The following is a 24,020-nucleotide window of genomic DNA, read 5'->3' as shown; positions in this document are numbered from 1 at the left end:
TCAGGAAATAAATAAATAGGAAACCATTTGCATATGCATATGAACATTCCTGAGATTGGGAATTTAATCCAAGTAATATTAGTAAAGCAAAAACATTTTATTTAAAGTAAATACACTCTAGAAATTTAACACTTAGCTAAATACAATGTATCAGGAGGAAATCCAAACAACATATGCTCACTGTGTGCATGTCTGGAAAAAGAGGCAGAACAAGCAACTTCAGATTAGTACTTTCTTAGACAAGGAGAAACCAAAACGGATAGATTTTTTTGTCCTAACTTTCAAGTTTCTGCTTGTGTGTGTCATAAAAAGACCCCAGGTGTCTATCATTACCAGTTGTTAAAAACATTTTAGATTATGAACCTATAGTGCACTTGCCAAAGAGGTCATTTTTTTGAATGTGCACTAACTCATGTGTTTGTATTCAGGATATTCAATGTTACTCACATTACTCACAGTTACTCACAGCCTAAGGAACAGCACAGAAATGAATCTCACCTACCGAGGTTTCTGCACTCACGTCACCATATGATTCAGACTTTGGTTCAACTGCCATTTCAGCTTCTAAAATCCTTTCCACGGGCATATCCTCAAGACTCCCACCATTGCTGCTTGTAGATTCCACTTCATTCTCACTCCGCTCTCTGCTTCTTTGCCTCTCTTCTTGAACCGCTTAGTGCACAAAAAAAGATCCACAAGAATTTTGACACACTCCACTCTGTGTCCCAAAATGTAATCCTATAATTATACTGTGACTTTCTTACATTTTCTCTGACTCCCGCCCATCAGCAGGGTGCTTAAGTTCAGAACAGGGTTTTCTCCTTCCTTAGATTCTTTTCTATGTTCAGTTATTCTACTAAGACTTTCCTAAGCAATGGCTGTGCAGATTTTTTTTCCCTGCCTAAATGCAGGACCTTACTCAACACTGAATTGCATTTTGTTGGCTAGGCCCCAATATCCAAGTCTGTCAAGATTCTTCTGAATATTGAGTCTAGCTTCCAAAGTTTTAGCTATTCTCCCCAGCTTGGTGTCATTTGCAAATTTGATGACTTCCCCTTTTATTCCCTCATCTAGATCATTTATGAAGTATCAAGTTTGAAAAATGCTTAAGCTTCTTGAGACTATTACTGCTTTTCAACTTGCCAAAGAACTGGGGGGAGGGAAGGGCGAGATGAAATGTGGAGGCTAAAATCTTCAACTGTGAGAGTCAAGGACACTTCTGCAAGTGTCAGCCAAGACATGGACTGTTATCAAAACAAAAGGCTGATTCTTAATTGGACAATGTAACCAGTTCCGTGGGAGGAGGGGATGAAACTCATTTTTAACTATTCAGGGTTGCGTGGGGAAATTTAGAGTTGGTTTGGCTTTCTTCAGTGCTGAAATGATGTACTCAATAAAGTTTTGCTTTGGGGGTTTTAAAATTCCTGAAGATACCTGCTTTTATTGGGTCAGTTGGTCATACGGTTGACAGGAAGATGGTGAAGAGTACCAGGCCAAGGACAGAATGTTGAGGTACTCTACTAAATCCTTCCCTCTATGTAAATGTAGTTCTGTTCAGGGCTACACATTGAGTATGGTTTGTTAGCCAGTTACAAATCCATTGATGGTGATGCTATCTATACCAGTGGTCGCCAACCGGTGGGCCGTGAGAAAATTTTGGTGGACCTCAGAGAAATGTCACCCCCAGAGCACACACCCCCAAAGTAATTAATCCAGGCTGCACAGAAACACAAGGCTGCGCCGCCCACATGGCCCCCGGGAACCCTCCCTGCTCACTCACTCCTTACTCAGTAAACTTGCCTGCTAAATTTCTGTTTTTTCTTTTTCTGACCATCAGGTGTTCTGCTGTGCCAGGAGATTTACATTAGCTAGAAAGCAGGAAATGGTTGGATTTCTTTTTTTCTAGTTAGGCTTTAGATCTTCGGCTCTGCTTTAAAATACAGCCGAACCTCCCTTAGGACTGAAGGTTCTGTTATTCAGTGCAGACTCATGGCAAGCAAATTTGGAGACTGAGCTAGCCGATGGCAGATAGATAGATCACTGAATGATTCTGTGAGCAACTCAATCTGCCTGCCTGCTTTGCCTGATTTTGGGTAAAAGTTGTTCTTTTTTTAATAAAAAAATTCAATATTTACATACATGGTGTGTTGTGAGTTAATTTTGTGAGTTTGCTTGCAAGCAAATTTTATGTGACAGACTGAGCTAGCCAATGGCAGATAGATAGATTTCTGAATGAATCTGTGATTCTGTGAGCAACTCAATCTGCCTGCCTGCTTTGCCTGATTTTGGGTAAAAGTTGCTCTTTTTTTATAAAAAATTCAATATTTATATAAATATTTATAATATTTACATACAAACCATGCCCAGCTAGTCACATGACCACCAAGTCACACCCACAAATTAGGCCACACCCACAGAAATAGTTAGTGGTCCCTGGGGTCTAAAATTATGAGTTTGGTGTTCCCTGAGGTCCAAAAGGTTGGTGACCCCTGATCTATACCATATTTTTCTAACTTACCAAGAAGTAGGCTGTATTCTAGTTCTGTTCTAGTTATAAGCATCTTTTTGTTAATGGTGGTTTGTTCTTTGGGCTTGCTGTTTGACATCCAAACATTTCATTGCTAGGCTAGGCAACATCTTCAGTGGGATTTCGGTTGAAGAGTCCTGTCTCAATTTCCCTTTGCTTTTATCTATCCTGAGTGGTGACGTGGTTGGTTGGTCACATGACTGGATGGTCATGTCATGTGAAGGTCACCAAGTGAGGAGGTGGTTGGTGCTGTAATTGGTTAGTTGTCCAATTAATCTGGCTCCTTTCGGGCTCATAGGCTGGTTCCAGATTGATATATTTGTTGAGTGGCCTATTTGTTGAATACCAGGCTTTGACAATTTGCGTGCATGGCATGTGGTGGCATGGCCAATGATTTTTGTTCCATCCCAGTTGAATTGGTGTTGCTTGGTGTCACTTTGGGTCAAGATCAGGGATTTGCAGTCATGCCGGTTGGCTGCTAGTCAGGATTCTTGTTTTTAGTTGTCATCCTGTTTGTCCAACATAGATGGTCATAGCTGTTGCATTTGATCTTGTGGATTATGTTGCTATTCCCTTCCTTCAGTCCTTGGTTTTCTTCCTTTCTTGTCCTTGGTTCTGTACAGCTCTTGTTGGAATGTTGATGTTGGTTTGTGAGCCATTATTATTCCCAATGGTTGTAGAATTCTGGCCAGATATTGCTTTTCCATGGAATTCTTCTTAACCTCCTTATTTTTTTGAGTTGATTCTGCTTGCTGCAGGGTGTCTCCTAGTTGATGTCAGGGTAGTTAAAGTCCCCCCACAGTAATATGTTTTCTGCACACCTTATTTAACTGATCAGCAAAACATTCATCTATTTCCTCTGCTGGGTTAGGTGGCCTGTTCTATACACCTGCTATAACCCACTCCCCCCCCACCCTCTCTCTCCTTGAGGAAGTGACAGTTTAGGAAAAAACCCACATCAATTTAGTACTTGGCAAATCTCTTTATAACTAGTGCCCTGCTTGGATAGAGTTTTAATTTATGAATCGCATCTTGTTTTCTTTCACTTACTGTGACTGCCACAGTCGCACTTCAGAACACATTCTCCTATATTCTTCAAAATGGCAGATCATCAAACGTACAGAGTAAACTGCATAGCAGTGGCCTGACTTTCAGTTGTTGGAGAATTGATTCATCTATTCCAGACGAAGAACAAAAACAATGGGGCTATGTTTCTTCTGATGTAATTAAGGATGGTTTGTGTATGCATATCTTAGTAAAGTATATGCTAAGTATGTACTTACTATATACCGTATGTTCATATATGTGTATGAATGTGTATATCTTAGTAACATACCTTCTCTTTTCATGCCTGTTGCTAGACATTTCTGATAGCGGCAATACTGGCAACGGTTTCGCTGACGCTTGTCGATCAGACAGTCTTTATTATCTCGACATGTGTAGACAAGGTCCTTTCTTACTGTCCGCTTAAAGAATCCTTTGCAGCCTTCACAACTGTACACCCCATAGTGCTTCCCTAACAATACAGCAACATACATCAGTACATTCCAATTGGGATATATTTAAACGTTTTCTGCACTTTTGAGTTGGGACATTCAAATTATATGTGACAGAACCACTCAATATGCCTGAGAAGTCTAAGAAACTGTATAGGAAACAGACCAGACTGTGATACAGAATACTGTGAAGAACCCAGATGTGGATCAGAATAGCAGCCAACCAGGGAAAGGGGTGTAATTACATGAGGCATGGGTGTTTTACCACTGCAAGAGTGGTTAGCCCCTCTCATCAGCTGAAAATTTGGCCTCAAATAAAACAATAGTCCAATGTTCTCAAAAGCTATACATTAAAAATGATTTTGACCTGAACGAAGAAACAAAGAGATACTTCCTGCATGACCAACTGAAAGTGCTACACAGAGGGAAGAATCCTGAGGCAATATTATATCATAATAGTTATTTAATACTTCCCAGACAGTCCCCTTGACATGCAAGCTGTGGGTACCTGATGATCTGTCTCCACAAATTGCGCAGACATGCTTTGTCAGGGATCCTGGACTTGGGGATGAATAATTCATTGCTCCCATCTGTTGGAAATTTGGCAAAGGCTTTGTATCTTCAGAGGTTCCAGCACTGTTCACAATACTGGACTAAAAGGGAGAAAAAAGCAAAATGGGTTATACAACCTCAGATTGATCTGTGATCCAATATTCAGGACAGGACAGAAGAAATAGTCTTCTGTTGGTATTTCCATATGAGAGCAGAACATGTGAGCATCATACTTTCTATGATCAAGCAGACTCCATTCACAAAGTATTTGTTAACATAAGTTTAGAAAATAACCACCATAACCTGGCAACTCATGGAACAATGTGGGATTGAAAGGGGTGGGACAGGGGCAAAAGAAAAGAAGTATATTATTTACTTTATTTGCTGATTCATATAAATCCTAAATGTGTCTGTGTGATAATAGAACACGGGGGCGGGGGTTGCTTGGTTCTGCCAGATTTTAGTAACACTGATATGACATGATATATATTCTAAAAATCCAGACAAATAAACATGAATAAGACCAGAGAGTTTTTATTTGTCCCAGAAAGAGGTTGAACAACTGGTCCTGTGATGCAGCTGTAACATTCTGCAGCTGAACATGTTTAAAACAGTAAAGATGAGAGTGGATTTTAGGAGGACCTCTTCTATTCTACTACCTCTTACCATATTAGACAGCATAGGATCAGCAACAGAGTCCTTCAAATTTTGGGGTTCTATAATCTCCCAGGACTTGAAATGGACACTTAACATTAAAACCATAATTAAAAAGGCACAACAAAGAATGTTCTTCCTACATCAACTCAGGATGTTCATACTGCCCCTGTTATGTGGCAGGGGCCTATCAGTGGTGGGATTCAATTTTTTTTACTACCGGTTCTGCTTGAGTCCAGTCCACTATTCCAGCTGTGTATCTAATGACTGAAATTGTCCAGGTGTTGATTGCCTTGCTGGTATTTCCTCCATTGAGTTTGGACTTTAAGATCTTCTATTCTCTCTTGATATATTGACCCCAAAAGTATTCTTGACTTTAGTGTGCTTAAAGGATACCCAGGTACTTGTAATAATCATCTTCACCCAGACTCTTAATGTTATTTTCATGGGGCATCTTGATTCCTTCAGTTTCCACTGTTTTTCCTTGTTTGATAATGAGTGTGGCACATTTGTCCAAGCCAAACTCCATTGCATTATATTGACTATATATACGGACAGTGTTGAGCAGCGATTCTATTTCAGATGGAGTTTTTTCCATACAGTTTCAGATCATCCTTGTAAAGGAGATGGGATAGTCTGGCAGATGTTTGATGTTTGATAGCCACGTTTGATAACTGAGTTATTCAGTATTATTGACATAGGTGCAATGACAAATAGTAGTGGTGATAGTGAATCTCCTTGAAATATTCCTTTCTTGATATTAACCTCTCTCAGGCTCTCACCATTGACCTGCAACTGCCATCGATCTTTGCACAAAGCTTCTGATGTTTCTACTGACTCCTGTTATTTATAGGCCCTTGATTATCTAGTCATGTGGCAGAGAGTCGAATGCCTTTTTGTAGTCAATCCAAGCTACATTCAGGTTGGTCTTCCTTCTCTTGCAGTTTTCCAAAGTCATTTTGTCAATTAGGAGTTGATCTTTTGTTCCTCTGCTATTGGGGCAGTTTCCTTTCTGCTCAGGTGGAAAGAGATTGTTTTCAACTAGATACTGTTGGACTGCATCAGCTACCACACCAGTTAATAATTTGAAAGTTGTTGGTAAGCAGTTAATTGGCCTGTAGTTGCCTGGTGCTGTCCCTTTTGCTGGATCTTTCATTATCAGGTAGGTTCTGCCAGATATAAGCCACTCTTCAACTTCACCTCATTGTAGTACGTTGTTACATTGTTTGGTAATGAATGGATATAGACCAGTTAGATGTTTCAAGCAAAAAACATGCAGTTCATCTTCACCTAGTGCTGACCAATTCTTGATCTTCCTTTCTCTTTTCTGTACCATTTCAGCTGTTATTACTAGTTCTTTCATTTCAACTTCTTTTTTATTCTTATCCACATATTTTAACCAAGCTGCGTATTTCTTTGAGTTATCCCATATTTGCACCCAGAACTGCACTGTTTCTTCCATATCAGGTACTGACTGATTCACTACAGTTTCTCCATTGATGGATTGGTAGAAACGTTTCTGATTGGATTGAAATTGGAGGTTCTGCCTATAATTTGCAATTTAAATTTTGTATCTGCTTATCTTCTTGGCTATTGCTGTTATTTGCTGTTTTATTATTTCCAGTGCTTCCTTGTTTCTCAGAGGTATTTCTTGGTTAGGTATTCTTTAGTCTTCTTGTTCTTCAGCTTCCTTTCTTTCATCTGTTCTACCTTGTTTGCATCTGATCTCAACTTGCTGATCTTATTTTCCAGTGTAATCTTCCATTTTTGTGGTGCAATGTTTGGTTTTTTTTCTTCTCTGTTGATTTTGCATCCAAGATATTCATTTATAACTACAATGTGCTATACATTAATTGGTTTGTTTCATGCAGTGAGTTGGTGTTTAGATTTGATATTGCAGTATTTGCATCTTTTAATGCTTGTGCTAGCAGTTTCTTTGGAACAAGCTGTACAGTCTTAATGCAATATCATCCATGCACTAATTAATTTATTAATCAGTTCTGTGTTCATGAAGCACAGAACAGAGCAACAATGATTAGGAAGTGCTACTGAATACTGCACTTTCCTAAAAGGAAGAAATGTTATCAATATTCCTTCAATCTAGCTTCTTCAAAGTCAACTTCCTGCCATAGTCTGCTTAACACTGCCTAGAGCAACAAGGGGTGTCCATAAAAACAAATATAACTCAAAAAATATTCAGATTTATGGAATTTGGTTACTATAAATTCTGCTATGAATTTACCCATTCCTAGGCTGATGTGCACATCTGTATATAATCAATTTCCAGAGTTCCATTTTTCTGGTTTTTAACATGAACAAATGTACCAAAGAATGTTTTAAAACTGTGTTACAGAATGAAACATATTTTAGAAATGCATAAAGAATGTAACATTTAATCATGTTTAGATGAAGCTTCAACTGGCACAGAATGTAATGGTGAAAACAGTGGTGGGCCTGCCTAGGATTAAAAATCTTCAGAGGTGGTAAACACAAAATTTAGAACGTAAAGTCATAGGGTGGGAAGAGATCTCAGAGATCTTTTAGTCCAATCCCCTGCTCAATTTGGTAGCCTTATATTATCCCAGTCAAAAGTTTTTACAGTCTGATTTTGAAAACCTCCAGTGATGAAGCACCCACAATTCTGGGAGGCAAGCTATTCCATTGGTTAAGTGTTCTCGCTGTCAGAAAATTTCTCCTTATTTCTAAGTTGGATCTTTTTATGAGAAGCTTCCACACATGCAGAAGGTAGACTGTTTTGACAGTGTGCAGATCTTACCTTCCCAATTAATTGTAATTCTTTTAAATACAAGAATTATAATTATATTGAGTCAAATTACAAGCATTATAATAATTAAATGTATTTATATTTCAATAAAATCTTGGTAACTGAAACTTTTACCCATTATTTCTGGTCCAAGTTTCTTTGGCAGTGGAAAATAGTTTCTGACCATGTGACCATGACACATTAGTGATTGGTCTCATTCGAGACAACAACGAATCTGCATACAGACAGGAGGTTATATAACTTGCCTCATGGTGTAACCGGAACAATCTGGAACTTAACACACTCAAAACCGTAGAAATGGTGGTAGACTTTAGAAGAAACCCTCCATACTACCACCTCTTACAATACTAGACAACACAGTATCAACAGTAAAAACCTTCAAATTTCTAGGTTCTACAATATCACATGATCTAAAATGGACACCTAACATAAAAAACGTCATTAAAAAAGCACAACAAAGAATGTTTTTTCTGCGCCAACTCAGAAAGCTCAAACTGCCCAAGGAGCTGCTGATCCAGTTCTACAGAGGAATGATTGAGTCTGTCATCTGCACCTCTATAACTGTCTGGTTTGGTTCTGCAACCCAACAGGACAGACACAGACTTCAGAGGATAATTAGGACTGCAGAAAAAACAATTACTACCCACCTGCCTTCAATTGAGGACCTGTATACTGCACGAGTCAAAAAGAGGGCTGTGAAAATATTTACAGATCCCTCACATCCCAGACATAAACTGTTTCAACTCCTTCCCTCAAAACAACACTATAGGGCACTGCACACCAGAACAACAAGACACCAGAACATTTTTTCCCAGAAAGCCATCACTCTGCTAAACAAATAATTCCCTCAACACTGTTCAACTATTACAAAGTCTGCACTACTATTACTGTTAATCTTCTCATCACTCCTTATCATCCATCCCCGCCCACTTGTGATTGTAGGACTGTAACTTTGTCGCTTGTATCCTTATGATTTATATTGACTGTTTCCTAGTATGATTGATTGCTTATTGTACCCTTTGACTATCATTAAGTGTTGTATGTTATGATTCTTGATTCTTAATGAATGTATCTTTTATTTTATGTAGTATTTCTTAGTGGTTCTTTTATGAGTATTTACACCAAGACAAATTCCTTGTGTGTCCAATCACACTTGGCCAATAAAGTATTCTATTCCATTCCATTCCATTTCATTCCATTCCATTCTATTCTATTCCCTGTAGCATCTTCCTGTGTACCTGAATCTGTCATCCTTCTTTTCTACAGCTTAAATAGCAGTAACACTTAGACTTATATACCACTTCATAGTGCTTTACAACACTTGCTAAGTGGTTTACAGAGTCAGGATATTGCCCCCAACAATCTGGATCCTTATTTTATTGGGCTAGAAGGATGGAAGGCTGAGTCAACCTTGAGCCAGTCAGGATTGAACTCCTGGCATTGGGCATAGTTATCCGGCAGTACTGCATTTTCACTACTGTGCTGCCACCACTCTAAATATCTCAAAATCTAATTAAGACAGGAAAATGTGGAATTTTATCAGCAATTTCTCTCCCGAAGTACTTTGATCCAGATTGAAATAAAAAACTTTTATTTTAAAAAAAGAATTGGAATTTCTAGATCACTGAGGTTGGCAGCAGCCCCAATCTTCTGCATGTGACTATGGTATGTTCCATACCCTGTACACACTTTCCTATCAACAGTGGTGGAACTAGGGGTTCCTTCCATTTTCTATCTGCTTCTTTTAAATAAAGGAATTTAAAAAAACAGATAGGGTTGAGGAAAAACTGTACTATCCTTCTGACATGGAAACAGAGATTTATTCTGTCTATTAATTAAGCAAGTTAACTTGCTTGCAATCAGTCTGACTGATGGCAGAAAAGTGGAGGAGACCAGAAGATGGCAGAGCAGCACCACTAGTAGGAACTTGCATTCCATACCTTCCCTCAGGCTCTCTGGCAGTGAGTAGGGCAGTAGTAGCTCCTTGTGGACTGGTTCTATTTGCTTTGAGTAGAGGAGGAAGAGCTCTACATTTCTTCCATCCCAGAAAGCAGCTCAGTATAATCCATCCCTGACTGGCAGCTTCTTCTGGATTTTTTTTAAAAAATGTAACTAAATTAAGGCCCTTTCATATAAACAATTTCTTAGAAAGTGGCTTTGGACCTCTATGATTTCACAACATTGGCAGAGCTGATTTATTTCCTTCTCAACTGTCTTATATTTCAAATTATAACAAATTATAACAAACTAGTCTTTCTTTGAAAGGCTGGACTCTATATAAGCAATCAATTTCCTTCTTTGCAGAAACTCTTTCAGAGAAAAGTTAGCTTCATAGCTTTGTAGTATTTTCCTTCTCCAAGTCCAAAGGAAGTATGGAGCAGGACAGTAATTCTTTCACTGGCAAAAGAAAAATGACATTTATTACACCCTAAATAGTTTTGAAGGCTTGAGTGTAGAAACTATGGTAGTGTGTTTCCTTAGGGCATCAGGTGTAATATATATATATAGCAGATGAGAGATACAGAACTACTCTGTGTGGCAACAAGGAGAAAGCCACTGAAGCACCTTTAAACATTATTGCAAATGATCAATATAATATGCCTGTAAATATATAAACTAATCTTCCTTAAAGAGGAACTTTTTATTGAGAGAGAAAGAATATAATTGACCAGCCTCAATATGTGAAAAATCAAGACAGAGATAGAAAATTTTAAATAGCTACTAACTCAATCTATTTTAGTTGATTATGGACTCCTGCTTTCTTTCTGCACTAATTCTAGGATGCATTTCAGTACTTTTAAAAAGAAAAAAAAGGAGGCTCAATTTTGTTCCTCTTATATTGTATTTCCAAATTCTAATATAGAGGGTGTTGGTGTTTCCTTAAAAAAATATTGGTTCCTGCATGCTAAGTTCAATGATATATGACATTTGGGACAGCAGCTTGAATCCAAATCCATTAGCTGGCTGCTTGCTAATCCCTTAGGACCAGCTGCCTCATCCCATTAGCAGAAAAGCAAATGTAGCACACTTCTTTGAACTACTCAACACGACAGCTTGGCATTACAATCTTGTTCTGAAAGCCATTTCATGACAACTAGGAGGACCTAAATTTGGTAAACAGAATTGGGGTTGTTTTTGTTTGACTGAGTATCTTCCACACACAAGTGATCCAGCACTGGGAAGAACAGGACCAAGAAAAATGAATATATGCTATGCTATCAAAACAGCATAAAAATAAGTTATGTCAATGCTAGAAAGAACCACCTCAGGGAAGGGCTCTTGATTTTGTCAGAAGACTTCTGTTAAGATAAGTTCCATTAGGAAGCTGCATTTTAATTCAACAGGGTTTCTGAAACTGAACGAAAATAAAAATATATTGACTAATCATTTTCTTTTTCTTTTCCCTTAAAAAAACTTCATTCATTTTCCGCCTGTGGTTGAATTATCACCAGTCATTTGATTACACACTACAAAAATTTGCATTGCATCATTGGTGAATATTTATTTTTAGTTACATTTACAATTTTTACTTTTCTCTTCCTCAGGGTGGGTGGGCAGGGGAAGGACAATAGATACTCAGAAGACAAAAATGAATGTTCCATAGGTCAGAAGTGCTCAGTCTACATTTATTTATTTATTCAATTTCTGTAGCTCAACCAGGTAACTCTGAGTGGCTTAGAATTCTAAAATTATAAAACAATGTAAACAATTTAAAAAGCACTAAAACAATAAAAATATATACAAAATAAATAAGTACAAACAGCAGTCAGGATGATTAATCAACTAATAGTAAAGCTAAGGCCCATTACTTGGCTCTATGATTAATTGATTAATCAACTAATATTAGTTTAGCCCAAGATCTTAGCTGAATCTCTGGTTACAAAAATAATTTTATTGTGAGCTACATAAGAGAAGGTAACATATAAATTAATCTAGAGAAGTAAATAAGTAAATTAATTAACTATGTGCCTATAACATGCAAAAGGTAACTTCAAAAAATAAAACCTTTGAGTGAGGATAGTTAGAGAATAGTTCCACTCTTTTCCTACTTATCATTTCTCCTTTTTTATTGCACAAAATGTTGAGAAATCAATTATCCTTTAGAAAACATATTCCTTAGAAATAAAAGGTAATTTTCAGAAGAAAGATGCAGGAATGGACACTGATTTGACCCACTCTATACTCTATGGTTCTTCAACCAAATTGTTCTACAAAGCAACTATTAGGATATTGCTACATGGAATCCCATAAAAGATTAAATGCCACCTCAGGCTTTAAAGCTGGGGGGACTTCAGGTGGCCTAAAGGACAGAAAAAATCTGGTCTTCAGTGGCAGAAGCAGTTACATAGAATTGACTGGATTGTCAATTGGGAAGTCAGATTTATTTAACAATTGCATGATTCACTTAACAACTGCAGTTAACAACTATGGCAAAAAAGGTCATAAACTGGGGCATAACTCACTTAAGAACCGCTTTGATTAGCAACAGAAATGTTGGGCTCAGTTGTTGTCTACCTGTATAGCTAGACATTGTTTCCCATGGCCAGTCGGGATCAGGAAACAGACCATTTGGCATAGTTGAGAGACTTTTGATCTTAACCCTTGGTCACCATTCTGAAAAGCATCTGTATCCCTAGTTATTTTTTGTCATTTAACACCTGTGAAAGAAATGCCTTTAAAAATTAAGAGCCTTGATAAATAGTGGGTAAGAAAAAGACAGAACCTTTTATTCCAGTATAAAAGCTTCTTTAACTGCTATTGCTATTTTTTATTTCCAGACTGTATAACTTTGTATTGATGTAACCTATAGAAATATAAGCACAAGGCAGGCTTTAATATAGAACAGAAAAAGAACATTTACATCTTTATTTTAGAAAAAGGAAAGAACTCATAGATAGAAATAACTCCACACATGGATTAAATTTATGCTGAGGATATGAAATAATAAAAATGCTGATTTTATTATACTAAACAGAAATTATGAGATTTGGTGCCTACCTGTGGGCTGCTATGCACAGCAAAACTCATGTCTGGTGGAGAAGTCAAAGGAACAGCATGGGATGCAATGGGGCTCGTGATTCTCATAAGTGGACAGCCTGTTGTACTGCCGGACCCTATGGAGTTTATGGGGATGGACAGAATCTCTGATGCACCAAGAGATGCTTCCAGATAGTTGGATTTGCTGTTTATAACAGAGTTCCCGTTTGGTGGCAGATTTCCACGTACAGACCTGGTATGAACTGGGAAACCTGAAAGAAGAAAGAAAGAGGGTAACTCACAGGGAAGACAAGAGCATATTTCCCATATAAAATGTTCTCTCATTCCTTAAGTAGGGATAAGTATAGGGTTTAGTTTCCTTTTGTGGAAAAAATAGGATGCTGGAGACTTCTGTCACCTTTGTCTCTTCCGGGCAACCTCTCGTGTGCCATTTCTGGCACGCATGCCATAGGTTCACCATCAAGGATATATAGTATCTTCTTTGCTGACCTAATAAAACTTTTTTTAAAGTAAGCCTTCTGTGCTATTTACATTCCATCTAGTACTAAGCTAAAGAATTAGGTAAGGCTCTCAGGGAAGGCATGGTGGTTATATCTTCTGTTGCTCATGCTTGCTGGAAGAACTTAAGAGAGAAGGATAAACAGATGAAGACATAGAACATAGTCTTTCCATGTGCAAAATTAAACCTGCCTAGACTCCAGAGTCCATTGACTCTGACAAATGTTTTTAACGTGATTTAGCAAGCTGAGCTTTTCTTATCTTTTCTTATCCATATTCTCTTTAAATCAGATTTGACTCTTATCTCCAGTAAAAACACAATCAAAGGAACAATTCATACAGTAGATTAATAGGTGGGTAGGACAGAAAGAGAGATGAATGTGCCCAATTTGACTTGTATTTATTCACCAGGAAAAGAATCAGGCCAGGTCTAACCTTTCTGTTAAGCGTCTTTTGGGGGATAAATTCAATGAAATAATTGTGCACTGTTTCATGTTAAGATGCAGTGAATTAATCATTTCTATGTTCTTTAGGATATCAGATAAAAACCCTCCAAATAACTTCTTAGTTGTCCTTAATGTGGTGTGGCTTTTACTGCATTTCTATAGTGTATTTCATATAGTATAGTATATAATTTTGGTATATATTGTTAGATAGGAAAGAAAGGAGTGTACTCTAACACTAACATATTTTAATAGTCATGCTTGACCTCTGCATGAAACTCTTCCATGTAAGCAACAACTTAAGAATTATGTAAAGGAGACTTGTACACATGCACAAATGCACAAACATACAAACATATCTACACACAACCATACATGCCTACTTCTCACAAGCACTAATATACAAACACTGAAGGCATGGGCAGCCAATGTTCTATGTTTCTTTTGTCATATTTCATATAAATATCTTCGGAAACATTCTGTATCTAAGATTTTAAATTATGGGAATTGCAAAGTGATTTTTATTCTTTGAAGTTGATAAAACATTGCATGGCCCTTGTACAGTTTTCAAATGTCTAGGGGTCAAGATTACCATTATCTAACTCAGACTAACTCTCAGACTAGCTCTCCAAGGAAGAAGAGAGGTTTCACAGTTGTCTGCCATTACCAGAGGGTGGCGTTTAGCACAAGTGGTTTTTACTGTGGCTCAGCACCTCTTCAGCTTTTCCCTTTCCCCATGAAGATGCCCAAGGGGCAGTAATGCTTGCTTGGTTCTGGGAGCTGTCAGGACACTCTACAGAGGTGCCAAGACCAAGCAAGCAGGCCAAGAACCTATTCAGTTTGGCACTGCAATCTTCCTTCCTTCCTTCCATTTCTATAACCACCCAACATATCCAAGCTTACACAGATAACAGATAATCAGAGTTGGAAGGGACCTTGTAGGTCATCTAGTCCAACACCCTGCCAAAGCGGGAGACCCTACACCATTTCTGACAAATAGCAGTCCAATCTCTTCTTGAAAGTCTCAAGTGATGGTGCTCCCACAACTTCCGAGGGCTAAGCTGTTCCATTGGTTGATTGTTCTCACTGTCAGAAAGTTTCTCCTTATTTCCAGGTTAAATCTCTCCTTGTTCAGTTTCCATCCATTATTCCTTGTCTAGCCTACAGGCGCTTTAGAAAGTAGCTTGACCCTCTCCTCTCTGTGGCAGCCCCTCAAATATTGGAAGACTGCTATCATGTCTCCCCTGGTCCTTCTCTTCACTAGACTAGCCATATCCAGTTCCTGTAACCGTTCTTCATATATTTTAGTCTCCAGTCCCCTAATCATCCTGGTTGCTCTTCTCTGTACTTTTTCTAGAGCCTCAACATCTTTTTTATAGTGTGGTGACCAAAAGTGGATGCTGTACTCTAGGTATGATCTTAGTTTGGCCTTATAGAGTGGTATTAGTACCTCATTTGATCTTGATTGCATCCCTCTGTTAATGCAACTTCGGATTGCATTAGCTTTTTTGGCGGCGGCTGCACACTGCTGGCTCATATTTAGCTGATTGTCCACTAAGACTCCAAGATCCCTGCTATTGAGCCTGGTTTCACCCAGTCTATATGTGTACTTTTGGTTTTTCTTGCCTAAGCGTAGGACTTTACTTTTCTCTACACTGAATTTCATTTTGTTAGATGCTACCCAGTGTTCTAGTCTTATATAATTAAAACAATCCCCTAAATAAACAAGTATCAACTGCAGACATGATGACACCAACACCAAACTGTTTTCAGGGAAAATGCCAAATGATCAACTTGGTTTTAGAAAAAGCCAAGGAACAGACAGGCATCATTGCTGATGCAAGCAGGATATTTGAAAAAGCCAAAGTGTGCCCCAAATAAATCAATATGTACTTCATTGTACATATTGATTTCAGAAAGGCTTTGATCATATAAAGCTGTGGAATGTCCATAATAAAATAAGAATCCCATAATATTTCATTCTCCTTATGTGACACCTAAGAACAGGTGTGAAATCACAGGCAGAATGTTCACAAAACAGACTAACTCCAGGTGGGCAAAGGAGTATCATAAAGCTTTGTAATCTCTCCCTGATTATTAAACACATATGCTGAATATTTATTGAATAAAGCTGAATTGGAGGCTATGGTTTTAAAATTGGAAAAGATATTAATAAGCTGTACTATGCTGATGACATTATTCTCATAGCTGAAAATAGAAAAATGAACTCCAAGCTCTAGCAATGAAAGTCAATGGAAAAATTGAAGCTATGTTTCAATACAGTATATAGATCAAAAACTAATTGCAACAAATGAAGTAACCAACATTACAGTAGAAAGAATGGGGAAGGCCCTGAAATGATAGGTAGTTTCTGCCTTTTAGATGCAAACATCAATAGTAATCCTTTTTAAATACACCACTCTCTAATTAGATTATCTATTGTGATTAACATCACATCAGTCTGAGTCAATTTCTTGCAGAAGTAATCAGGTGAAACTGTTTCTCCTAGCTACCAGTTACTCATTACAATATTTAGTACAAACATTTCAAAAACCATGCTTTGTCTCACAAAGCTCCCAATGTTCACCACTGAAAAATGGTACTGGTATAATTTTATGTAACTTTTGTAATGTGGAAAACAGTCATTTGAAATGGTAATTAGCACTCCCTTATTGTAACTTTTCAGGTTTATAGTCTGAAGATGGATAAGACAGAATCAAGATAGCTACTTAAGAATCAGTTACATGTTATGAAATATGCAGATCTGCCACCAATCTAGCTATCTCCATACTTGACCCTCATAAAACTAAGAAGTGACAATGTCATTTTATTTTTGTTGTCCTTATTAACTGCATGTTGTCAATGCATCTTCCATTTTTGAGGAAGAAGGGGGAGAGTGACATAGTGGAGAACACAGTCCAAGTCTCACAATTATTAAGCTAACATTTTAGATCCAACTTTGGGTCTAAATATAAAGATATATAAATGGAAATCTTTGATATTTCAGTTCAATAGTACATGTGTTAATTTCCATCTCTTACATGTATACAATGGTTAAACTTTTTTGAGGCAAGCAAGTTGCATACTCATACAGCCCATTATCCTATCTTGGTAAGTTTACTGAGGAGTGATACCACTATATGGCTACCCTACTTCAAGCTCATAAGATTAAATACTGATCCATAAAAGATATAATTAAGATCTTTTCTTCTGATGTGTGTGCATCTGAGATAGAGAAATAGAGAAAGATGCATCCTATAAAATATGTGGCACCAATTTATCAGCGATCAACTATAGACACTATAGATGCTGAAAACAGTCTTATAAGTCTTAAAATAAAAGCAAGCAATGGCTTTTATTTATGCATTTATGACAGCTATTTTACAGAATTCATATGGGATTTTAAACTCATGAATTCATCTGAAATTTAAAAAATAAACTCACAATGAACTAACTAAAAGAAGGGTTATGCATTCACTTTTTTTAAAGGTCATCTCCTGAGCTCCAGTAATATAATGATGAAGGAGCATCTTCCCAATGAGAATGTATCTTGGTAGATGTAGGAATATCATTTTCTTTTCCTCAACATGAACATAAATCCAGTGCCTGTTCCCATCCTCCAATCTAGTGTTCATCTGCACACAAGCACCTAACTTACTATTTGTGTTGAAAATCTGAAATCCAGAACTGTGCATGATGTACTTACTCACAAAGTCTGTGTGAAATTTCATGAAGTGTGGCTGATCCCCGTACATGTTTAATCGTCAATCCATCACCTCACTGGAACAGCAACAGTGCCTCCAGTTTCAAAAATCCTTAAAAATGTTTTCTTCTCATGATCAAACATGACCCAAAGACAGCAGTTTCCAGCAATTCCAGGGTAGAGCAGTCTCCTCAAGTGGAGAAGAAATTATGTGCAAGCAAATCCTGCTTAACCACAAGACAGCAATAGCAGCTGCTGGCTGGCTGGTTAGAAACAGTTGGAGCTGCTTTTCCCTCCTTCCCTCCCTCTCTCCCTCTCCCTCCCTTCCTTCTTCTCTTTGCTTGCAGCAAACTTAAAATCTCTTTCAAAGGGAGCTGGATTCTTGCTTTATGATATCCTGATAGCTGAATTCATTAATGAGAAGACCAATCAGTGTATCACTTTACTGGTATAGCTCTCAAATCAAAAGCTGGGGGAATAAGACTGGGTTGGATATTATTCAGTGTGTTCGTTTTTAGAAAAGTTCAGTGCTTTGTGAAGTCAGTAACAATGACATAGAGCTAAAGTTATAAATAGCTATTTCTGTGCTGATCTCTGTGAGATACAAATTAGATAATATCAATTATCCAATAAGGAGTTTTTAAAATGTAAGATTGAGACATTGATTTGACATTGCCATAATTTGATAGCTGGTGCTCTCTGTCTAATAACAAAACAACTGCAATTAACAAGTAAACCCTTTCCATTGCAATTTGCATCTGCATGCTTAGAAGTGGCAGACCTGTTGAATTTGTTGATTAATTAGGTACCTTCAAGTTGGTGTTGATTCTTAGCAATCACTTAGATCTTCTTCAGACTGATTTGTCCCCAACCTTGTCTCTCAACAATGCACTCCTCACCACTAAAATCAGGTTAGGACATCAAAGTGATTCCTTGAAAATGGTGAATATATGTTCAAGACCATATCATGCAAACTAGTTAGTCTCTTCTTCCACTTTACCTTAACCTAGAGCTTGCACCATCCAACCTGAGGAACCTAGCATATGGCACTGCATCATCAATCACTTTACCTTGTTTAGCCATGTGGTTTCTTTGTAAAACACAAGAGTGGTTTACAATTTGCTCCACCCACGCAACAGAAATTGATGCCTTTGCTATTGTCATACTTCTGCTGCCCAATACCGGTGTCTTCTTGCTTTAGTTGAGTAACTGGGGCCAGATATTTATTTATTTTATTAGTTTATAATATTCAATATAAAAATACAAAAGCAAATAATAGGAAAAATAGGGAAGGGAAAAGGGAATGAAAAAGTGTAGAAAAGAAGGGGAAAAGAAAGAAAAGGCATTGACTTCCAACTCCCTTTGGTGCAGTAGAATAAGATCAAAACTCAACTTTTTACTTTTATATAATAGTATAAACTAGCCATTTCTATAACAATAAACCTATCTAATCGGTATAGCCCAAAATCAAAGTTTCATTTTTTTCCACCTCAAGCACCAAGTCCAGAAGCCGTTTCCAAGTAGAAACAAAAGTAGATATATTTTTTTCTTTAATCAAAGCAGTCAAATTTAGCCATTTCTGCAGACTTCATCAACATTTGCAACCATTTGTCCATTGTGAGAATCAAAGTGTCTTTTCATTTTTGTGCATTAAAGTAATCTTGCTGCCATCAATATACATAACATCAAAGTTCCATTTTTTCTCCAAGTCTTTTTCCATTAAACCCAAAAAAGAGGTTTTGGTTTTATCTTTATATTCACTTTAAGAATCTTCTGTATTAGTATATGAATCTTACTCCAATATTTCTTTCCTTTATCACATATCCACCATAAATGATAAAAAGTCCTTTCTTTAAATTTGCATTTCCAAGATTCGTTTGAAATATCTTTATACATTATTGACAACTTATTGTCTGGTGTTAAATACTTGACAATTTGTCAGATTTTCTATGAAGCTATCTCTTTGGGTGTCATCCAAGGAAACTTTTTGTAGAAAAAAAATGGTGGAGAAGCCAGACTGGGGGACTTATAATCAAATAATACTTTTAAATTTTTGTGATCCTATCCTCAAGTGTAAGAAGGACATCTGTCATTGGTTTACATATTTACAACTACTCCAACCCCTTGTTCAAGATAGGAATCTTCATACCAGCATACCATCTGAAGTCCAATATTTTATTGAAAACCTCCAGTGATGGGACATCCAGGCAGACTGTTCCACTGCTTAGTAGCTGTCACAGTGAAGAGAGTTCTCCTTATTTTAAATTTGGATGTTTTTCTGATAAGCTTCTACATATTGGTTTTTAGCCTACCCTTGAGAGCCATGGAGAAAAAATCTGCATCTTCTTCCCTGTGAAAACCCATCAATTATTTTAAAAATTGCTATCATATCTTCCCACATCCTTCTTTTCTTTAAGCTAACTCTAAGATTTTGTAAGATTTTGCTTTCAAGTTCTCTACCATCATTTTTGTTCTTCTTGGCACTCTTTCTTTTTGCAGAAAGTGGTTTGCCATTACTTCTTTCAGGTTTTTTTAGATTTCCCTGTCAGTCCATGGCCCTAGATTTCCTTTTTTTTTTTTTTTGAAACAAATTTTATTAATTTTAAAGACAAACAAACCATCATTAACCATTGAATACATAAAACCTCTTTCCATTATAAATTTTACAAGTCGAATAAAACATTATTTTATACAACATAATTCTATTTTACACCATTTCCATATGAACATATAAATATCTCTTAGCAAATTTCTCATTATTTCTCTTTATTCTTATTCAATTTCATTATTATTATTATTATTTCCTATATTTATCCAATTTATAGTTATCATCTTCATTTCTCTCTGACTTGGTTACCGTTATTCTCATCCAACATTCCTCCAAGGTTTTATTAATTCTCACACAGACATAAACACACAAAACACAAAAACATAAAACTTCTTTTAAGAAAGTAACTTGGCCCCAGATTACCTCTCTCTATATGGACTTCAATTAAATTCATGCTCATCTTATATACCATTACCTATCTTATTTACCATTCTATATCTTCTATATAGCTTCTCCCCGCTTTTCACTCTTCTTAATTCTATTTTATTTAATTCATTTTAATTTAAATCATTGTGCTTGTATCTTTTGTCCATTCCCAAATTATCCATTTATCTCATTCCCTATAGTAAAAAAAAAGAATTTCTCCTGGAATCACTAATCAGAGTATGATGCCTTTCTATCGTCCCCCTAAATTAACATTTAAAATAACGCCTAGTACCCAATCTGATTCTGCTTAGTACATTCTACCTACTAACTTTTAAAAAGAAGAAAAAATAATAAATCCAAAATGATTAAATACATAATTAAATAATAAATCTAAATATTGAATCTTGTAACATTCCAATTATCTATTTCAAAAACAAATGCTACAGTAATAAGTTTATAATAACATCAACACAATAGTCAATTAAACTCTTTAATTAAACTCAATATTCTAAACATTCCCTTTAATATTTTATTAAATTTTAAAGTCTATCATTACTAAACATTTCAATATTTTAATCTTTTATTAATTCTTATAACATTCTCATTTTCTATTTCTAATACAAATACTACAATACCATCTTATGTACCTTGCAGAATCTTCTTTTTTAAAGAAATTATACATTACCCTTTGTCCCTAAAAAAATTCCTTTTTTCCCATCTTGTTTCAAACCTTTGTGGCTTTCCCCCCACTTTTCCCTTCCTTTCTTATCCCACCTGACCTTTTTACCCCCCCTCTCCTAACCTCTGCCTTGTTAGCTTCCCCTCTCTGTTGTATTCCTTTTTTCTTTTGCTTTCCAACATTGTGGTGATTTTGCATCTTATTTTTCCTCTTTCTTGGGTGTTTTTTAAAGTCTTAAGTCCTTCATTTTCCTTCCTCTCTTTCTCCTTTCTTTCTTAATTAATTTTTTGGATTCATTAAAGATGGCATCTTCTTCTTCTTCTTCTTCTTCCGCTTTCTCCATCTGTTGTTGTGTTTGCTGATAAATAGCAAGCGCCATTTCTAAAAAATGAAAGGCTTCTTTCACAGCGTCCTTGCCTTCTTTCTTTATTTTTCCATATTCCTTTCTAAGTTCATCAACAGGTAAAGCCATTGTGAATCTTTTCTTTTTTTCCTTCTTCTTAAAACAACCAAGATGTTTCAAAAGTTAGAACAGTCCCAAAGTCCCAGAGTCATCAATCAGTCCAAGCAAAGCACAAAGTTCTCACTTTCTCTTCCTAGGGTAATATCAATAAAAAGAAAAAAAAAGCCCAATCTGTATTTTAAAGCCTTGTTGCAATTGATTTCTAGTCTCAAAATCTTCAAGGCATCTCCTCCAACAAGATCTCAATATTTTTTTGTCCTCTCCTTCCCACTTATCACAAGAAGCCAAATTTTTACCTTCTATAAAAAGACAGGTTTCTCAATATCCATTTGTTGATTCCATAGGGAAGGAGAGTAAACTTTCCTTTCAGCACCTCGAATTTGCCGCTTGAAATTCTCCTCTGGAAACAAAATATCATTCAAAAAGTCATAGCTTTCAGGATGTTAGGTGCGTCTTAAAGTCCTGGGTCAGCCAAGAAAAACTTTCTCTTCACAAACTTTCTCCCTCTTCCTCCTGCACAGTCTTATCCAGCTGTCGTCTTCTTTGTGGCGGCCATTACAGACCGCCGCTCCACCGTCTTGAGAAAAGGGGGTTTTGCCGGCTGGGGAGGGGGTCTGCAACACCCCCAAACCCCTCTCCGGATCCCCCTGTCTTCGGCTGCCTCTAGGGGGCAGCCCCAGCCTCCAAACCCGTCCGGATCGGAGGCACCAAGATGGCTAGCGCTGCAGGGATCGCGCAGTATCGCGAATCCCTGCCGCTACCGAAGCCGACAAACCGGAAGTCCCCCATGGCCCTAGATTTCCTGATAGCCCCTCCTCCATTCAATTGCCCAGCACGCTCAGGGGTGGGATTCTATCAGTTTGCACCTATTCGCTAGAACCGGTTGTTAACATTCTAAGCAGTTCAGAGAACCGGATGTTAGAAGAAATTACTGGCCTAATCCTGTAAGGAAGGCAGGAAGGAAACATTCTGGTGTTGCTTACAGAAACTGCCTCTCAGTTAACCCTTATTACATTCTTGGCAGGACTAGACTTCCTGCCACAGGAACGTCTCTGGAGTTTTTTTCCCCTCCTTTGCTGGTACTTTGCTTGTGTGGAGTGACCATTCAAAGTTACAATGGCACGGAAAAAAGTGGCTTATGACCATTTTTCACACTGACAACTGTTGCAGAATCCCCACAGTCATGAGAGGCCAGGTGAGGAGATGCGTGCCTCGATGTGAGTGATATTGAGTTGGCCACGCCCAGCCAATAACATGACCACCAAGCCATGTCCACCCAGTCACATGACCACCAAGCCACACCCATCACCTAAACCACACCCACAGAACCGGTTGTTAAAAAATTTGAATCCCACCCCTGAGCACGCCCATAGTTGACACTTCCTGGGTAAAAGGATATATTAAATACTATGTCCTTGATTATTTAGAAGAGCAACACTTAAAGGAAAGTGCTAGTGTGCTACATGCTTGTGCCACTGAATTTGTTGTGAAAGCACAGGAACAAAATATAAGTGGGATAATAGATGCAGTCTGGGATTTATGTGTCTGTTTTCACAGTTTGATTTCAGAGGAGCCTGCTTTTTCCTTCCACTTAACACACTTAGAATGTGGGTATTAAAGATGTACCTGCTGGGAACATTAATGAAATTAACCCCAGAAACCTAAGCAACCAATTCGATTACCAAGAGTGATATGTTAAACCATGACACCCTAAGAACACATGCAGAATACATTTCTCTCTGAGTACCCATCTGCTAAAGCATATCTTTACTAATAGAGCTCTTCCAATTTTACTCATCCTAGCTTAGAACAAAACTCTCAGGTATAAGTATTTAAATAAAATAACATGCTAGGGAGATGTTAAACATTTCCTACCTTAGAAAATGTACTTCCAGAGCAATCTGTCCCCAGAAAGCAAACCAATTTACAGGCTATTTAAACCTCAAGAGATCTTGAGTTATAATGCTAAGACCTTAATGAGACTGAACATTAATGAGTAGGGTCATTAAGTCATCTTAGACCGACTTAAGAATCTTCAACAGATGTACTTTATTGTAGGCACAGCTGCCTTTTTTGCCTTGAAAATTATCAGTCACTTTTGACATAGAGCAGGCAAAAAAGAAGGTAGCTTAATTGTTTTGCTTACTTGTGTGAGCAAAGTTTTCATTGCCTAGGACTGCTGTAACTCTACAGTGAGTCATAACAATGTTAGGATTCATTTTAGGACTCATATTATTATCTTAGCATA

At 37.3% G+C, this 24,020-nt stretch overlaps 1 protein-coding gene across 3 annotated transcripts in view; it reads right to left on the bottom strand.

Moving 5' to 3' along the window:
- The window catches only part of RXRG (retinoid X receptor gamma), a 40,491-nt gene extending 16,774 nt beyond the window's left edge, over positions 1-23,717 (bottom strand). Inside the window, exons 1-5 of one of the 3 annotated variants that reach the window (XM_087960960.1) lie at positions 23,648-23,717; positions 13,013-13,263; positions 4,532-4,676; positions 3,864-4,043; positions 503-672 (exon numbers count right to left, since the gene is read on the bottom strand). In XM_087960960.1, the coding sequence (XP_087817086.1) occupies positions 503-672; positions 3,864-4,043; positions 4,532-4,676; positions 13,013-13,099 (582 nt within the window). In that variant the 5' untranslated portion in view covers positions 13,100-13,263; positions 23,648-23,717. Of the gene's footprint in view, positions 1-502; positions 673-3,863; positions 4,044-4,531; positions 4,677-13,012; positions 13,264-17,659; positions 17,945-23,647 lie in introns of those variants that run through there. The other 2 variants (XM_026682178.2, XM_087960959.1) reach the window with 2 other exon arrangements.
- Positions 23,718-24,020: the final 303 nt, after the last annotated feature.

Source organism: Notechis scutatus, chromosome 3 (genome assembly GCF_049901735.1).
Source record: "Notechis scutatus isolate UNSWTSFEM ecotype Mainland chromosome 3, rNotScu1.2, whole genome shotgun sequence".
NCBI lineage: Eukaryota > Metazoa > Chordata > Lepidosauria > Squamata > Elapidae > Notechis > Notechis scutatus.
The sequence above is the reverse complement of the archived record's forward strand: the minus strand, read 5'-3'. Positions and strand labels throughout refer to the sequence as shown.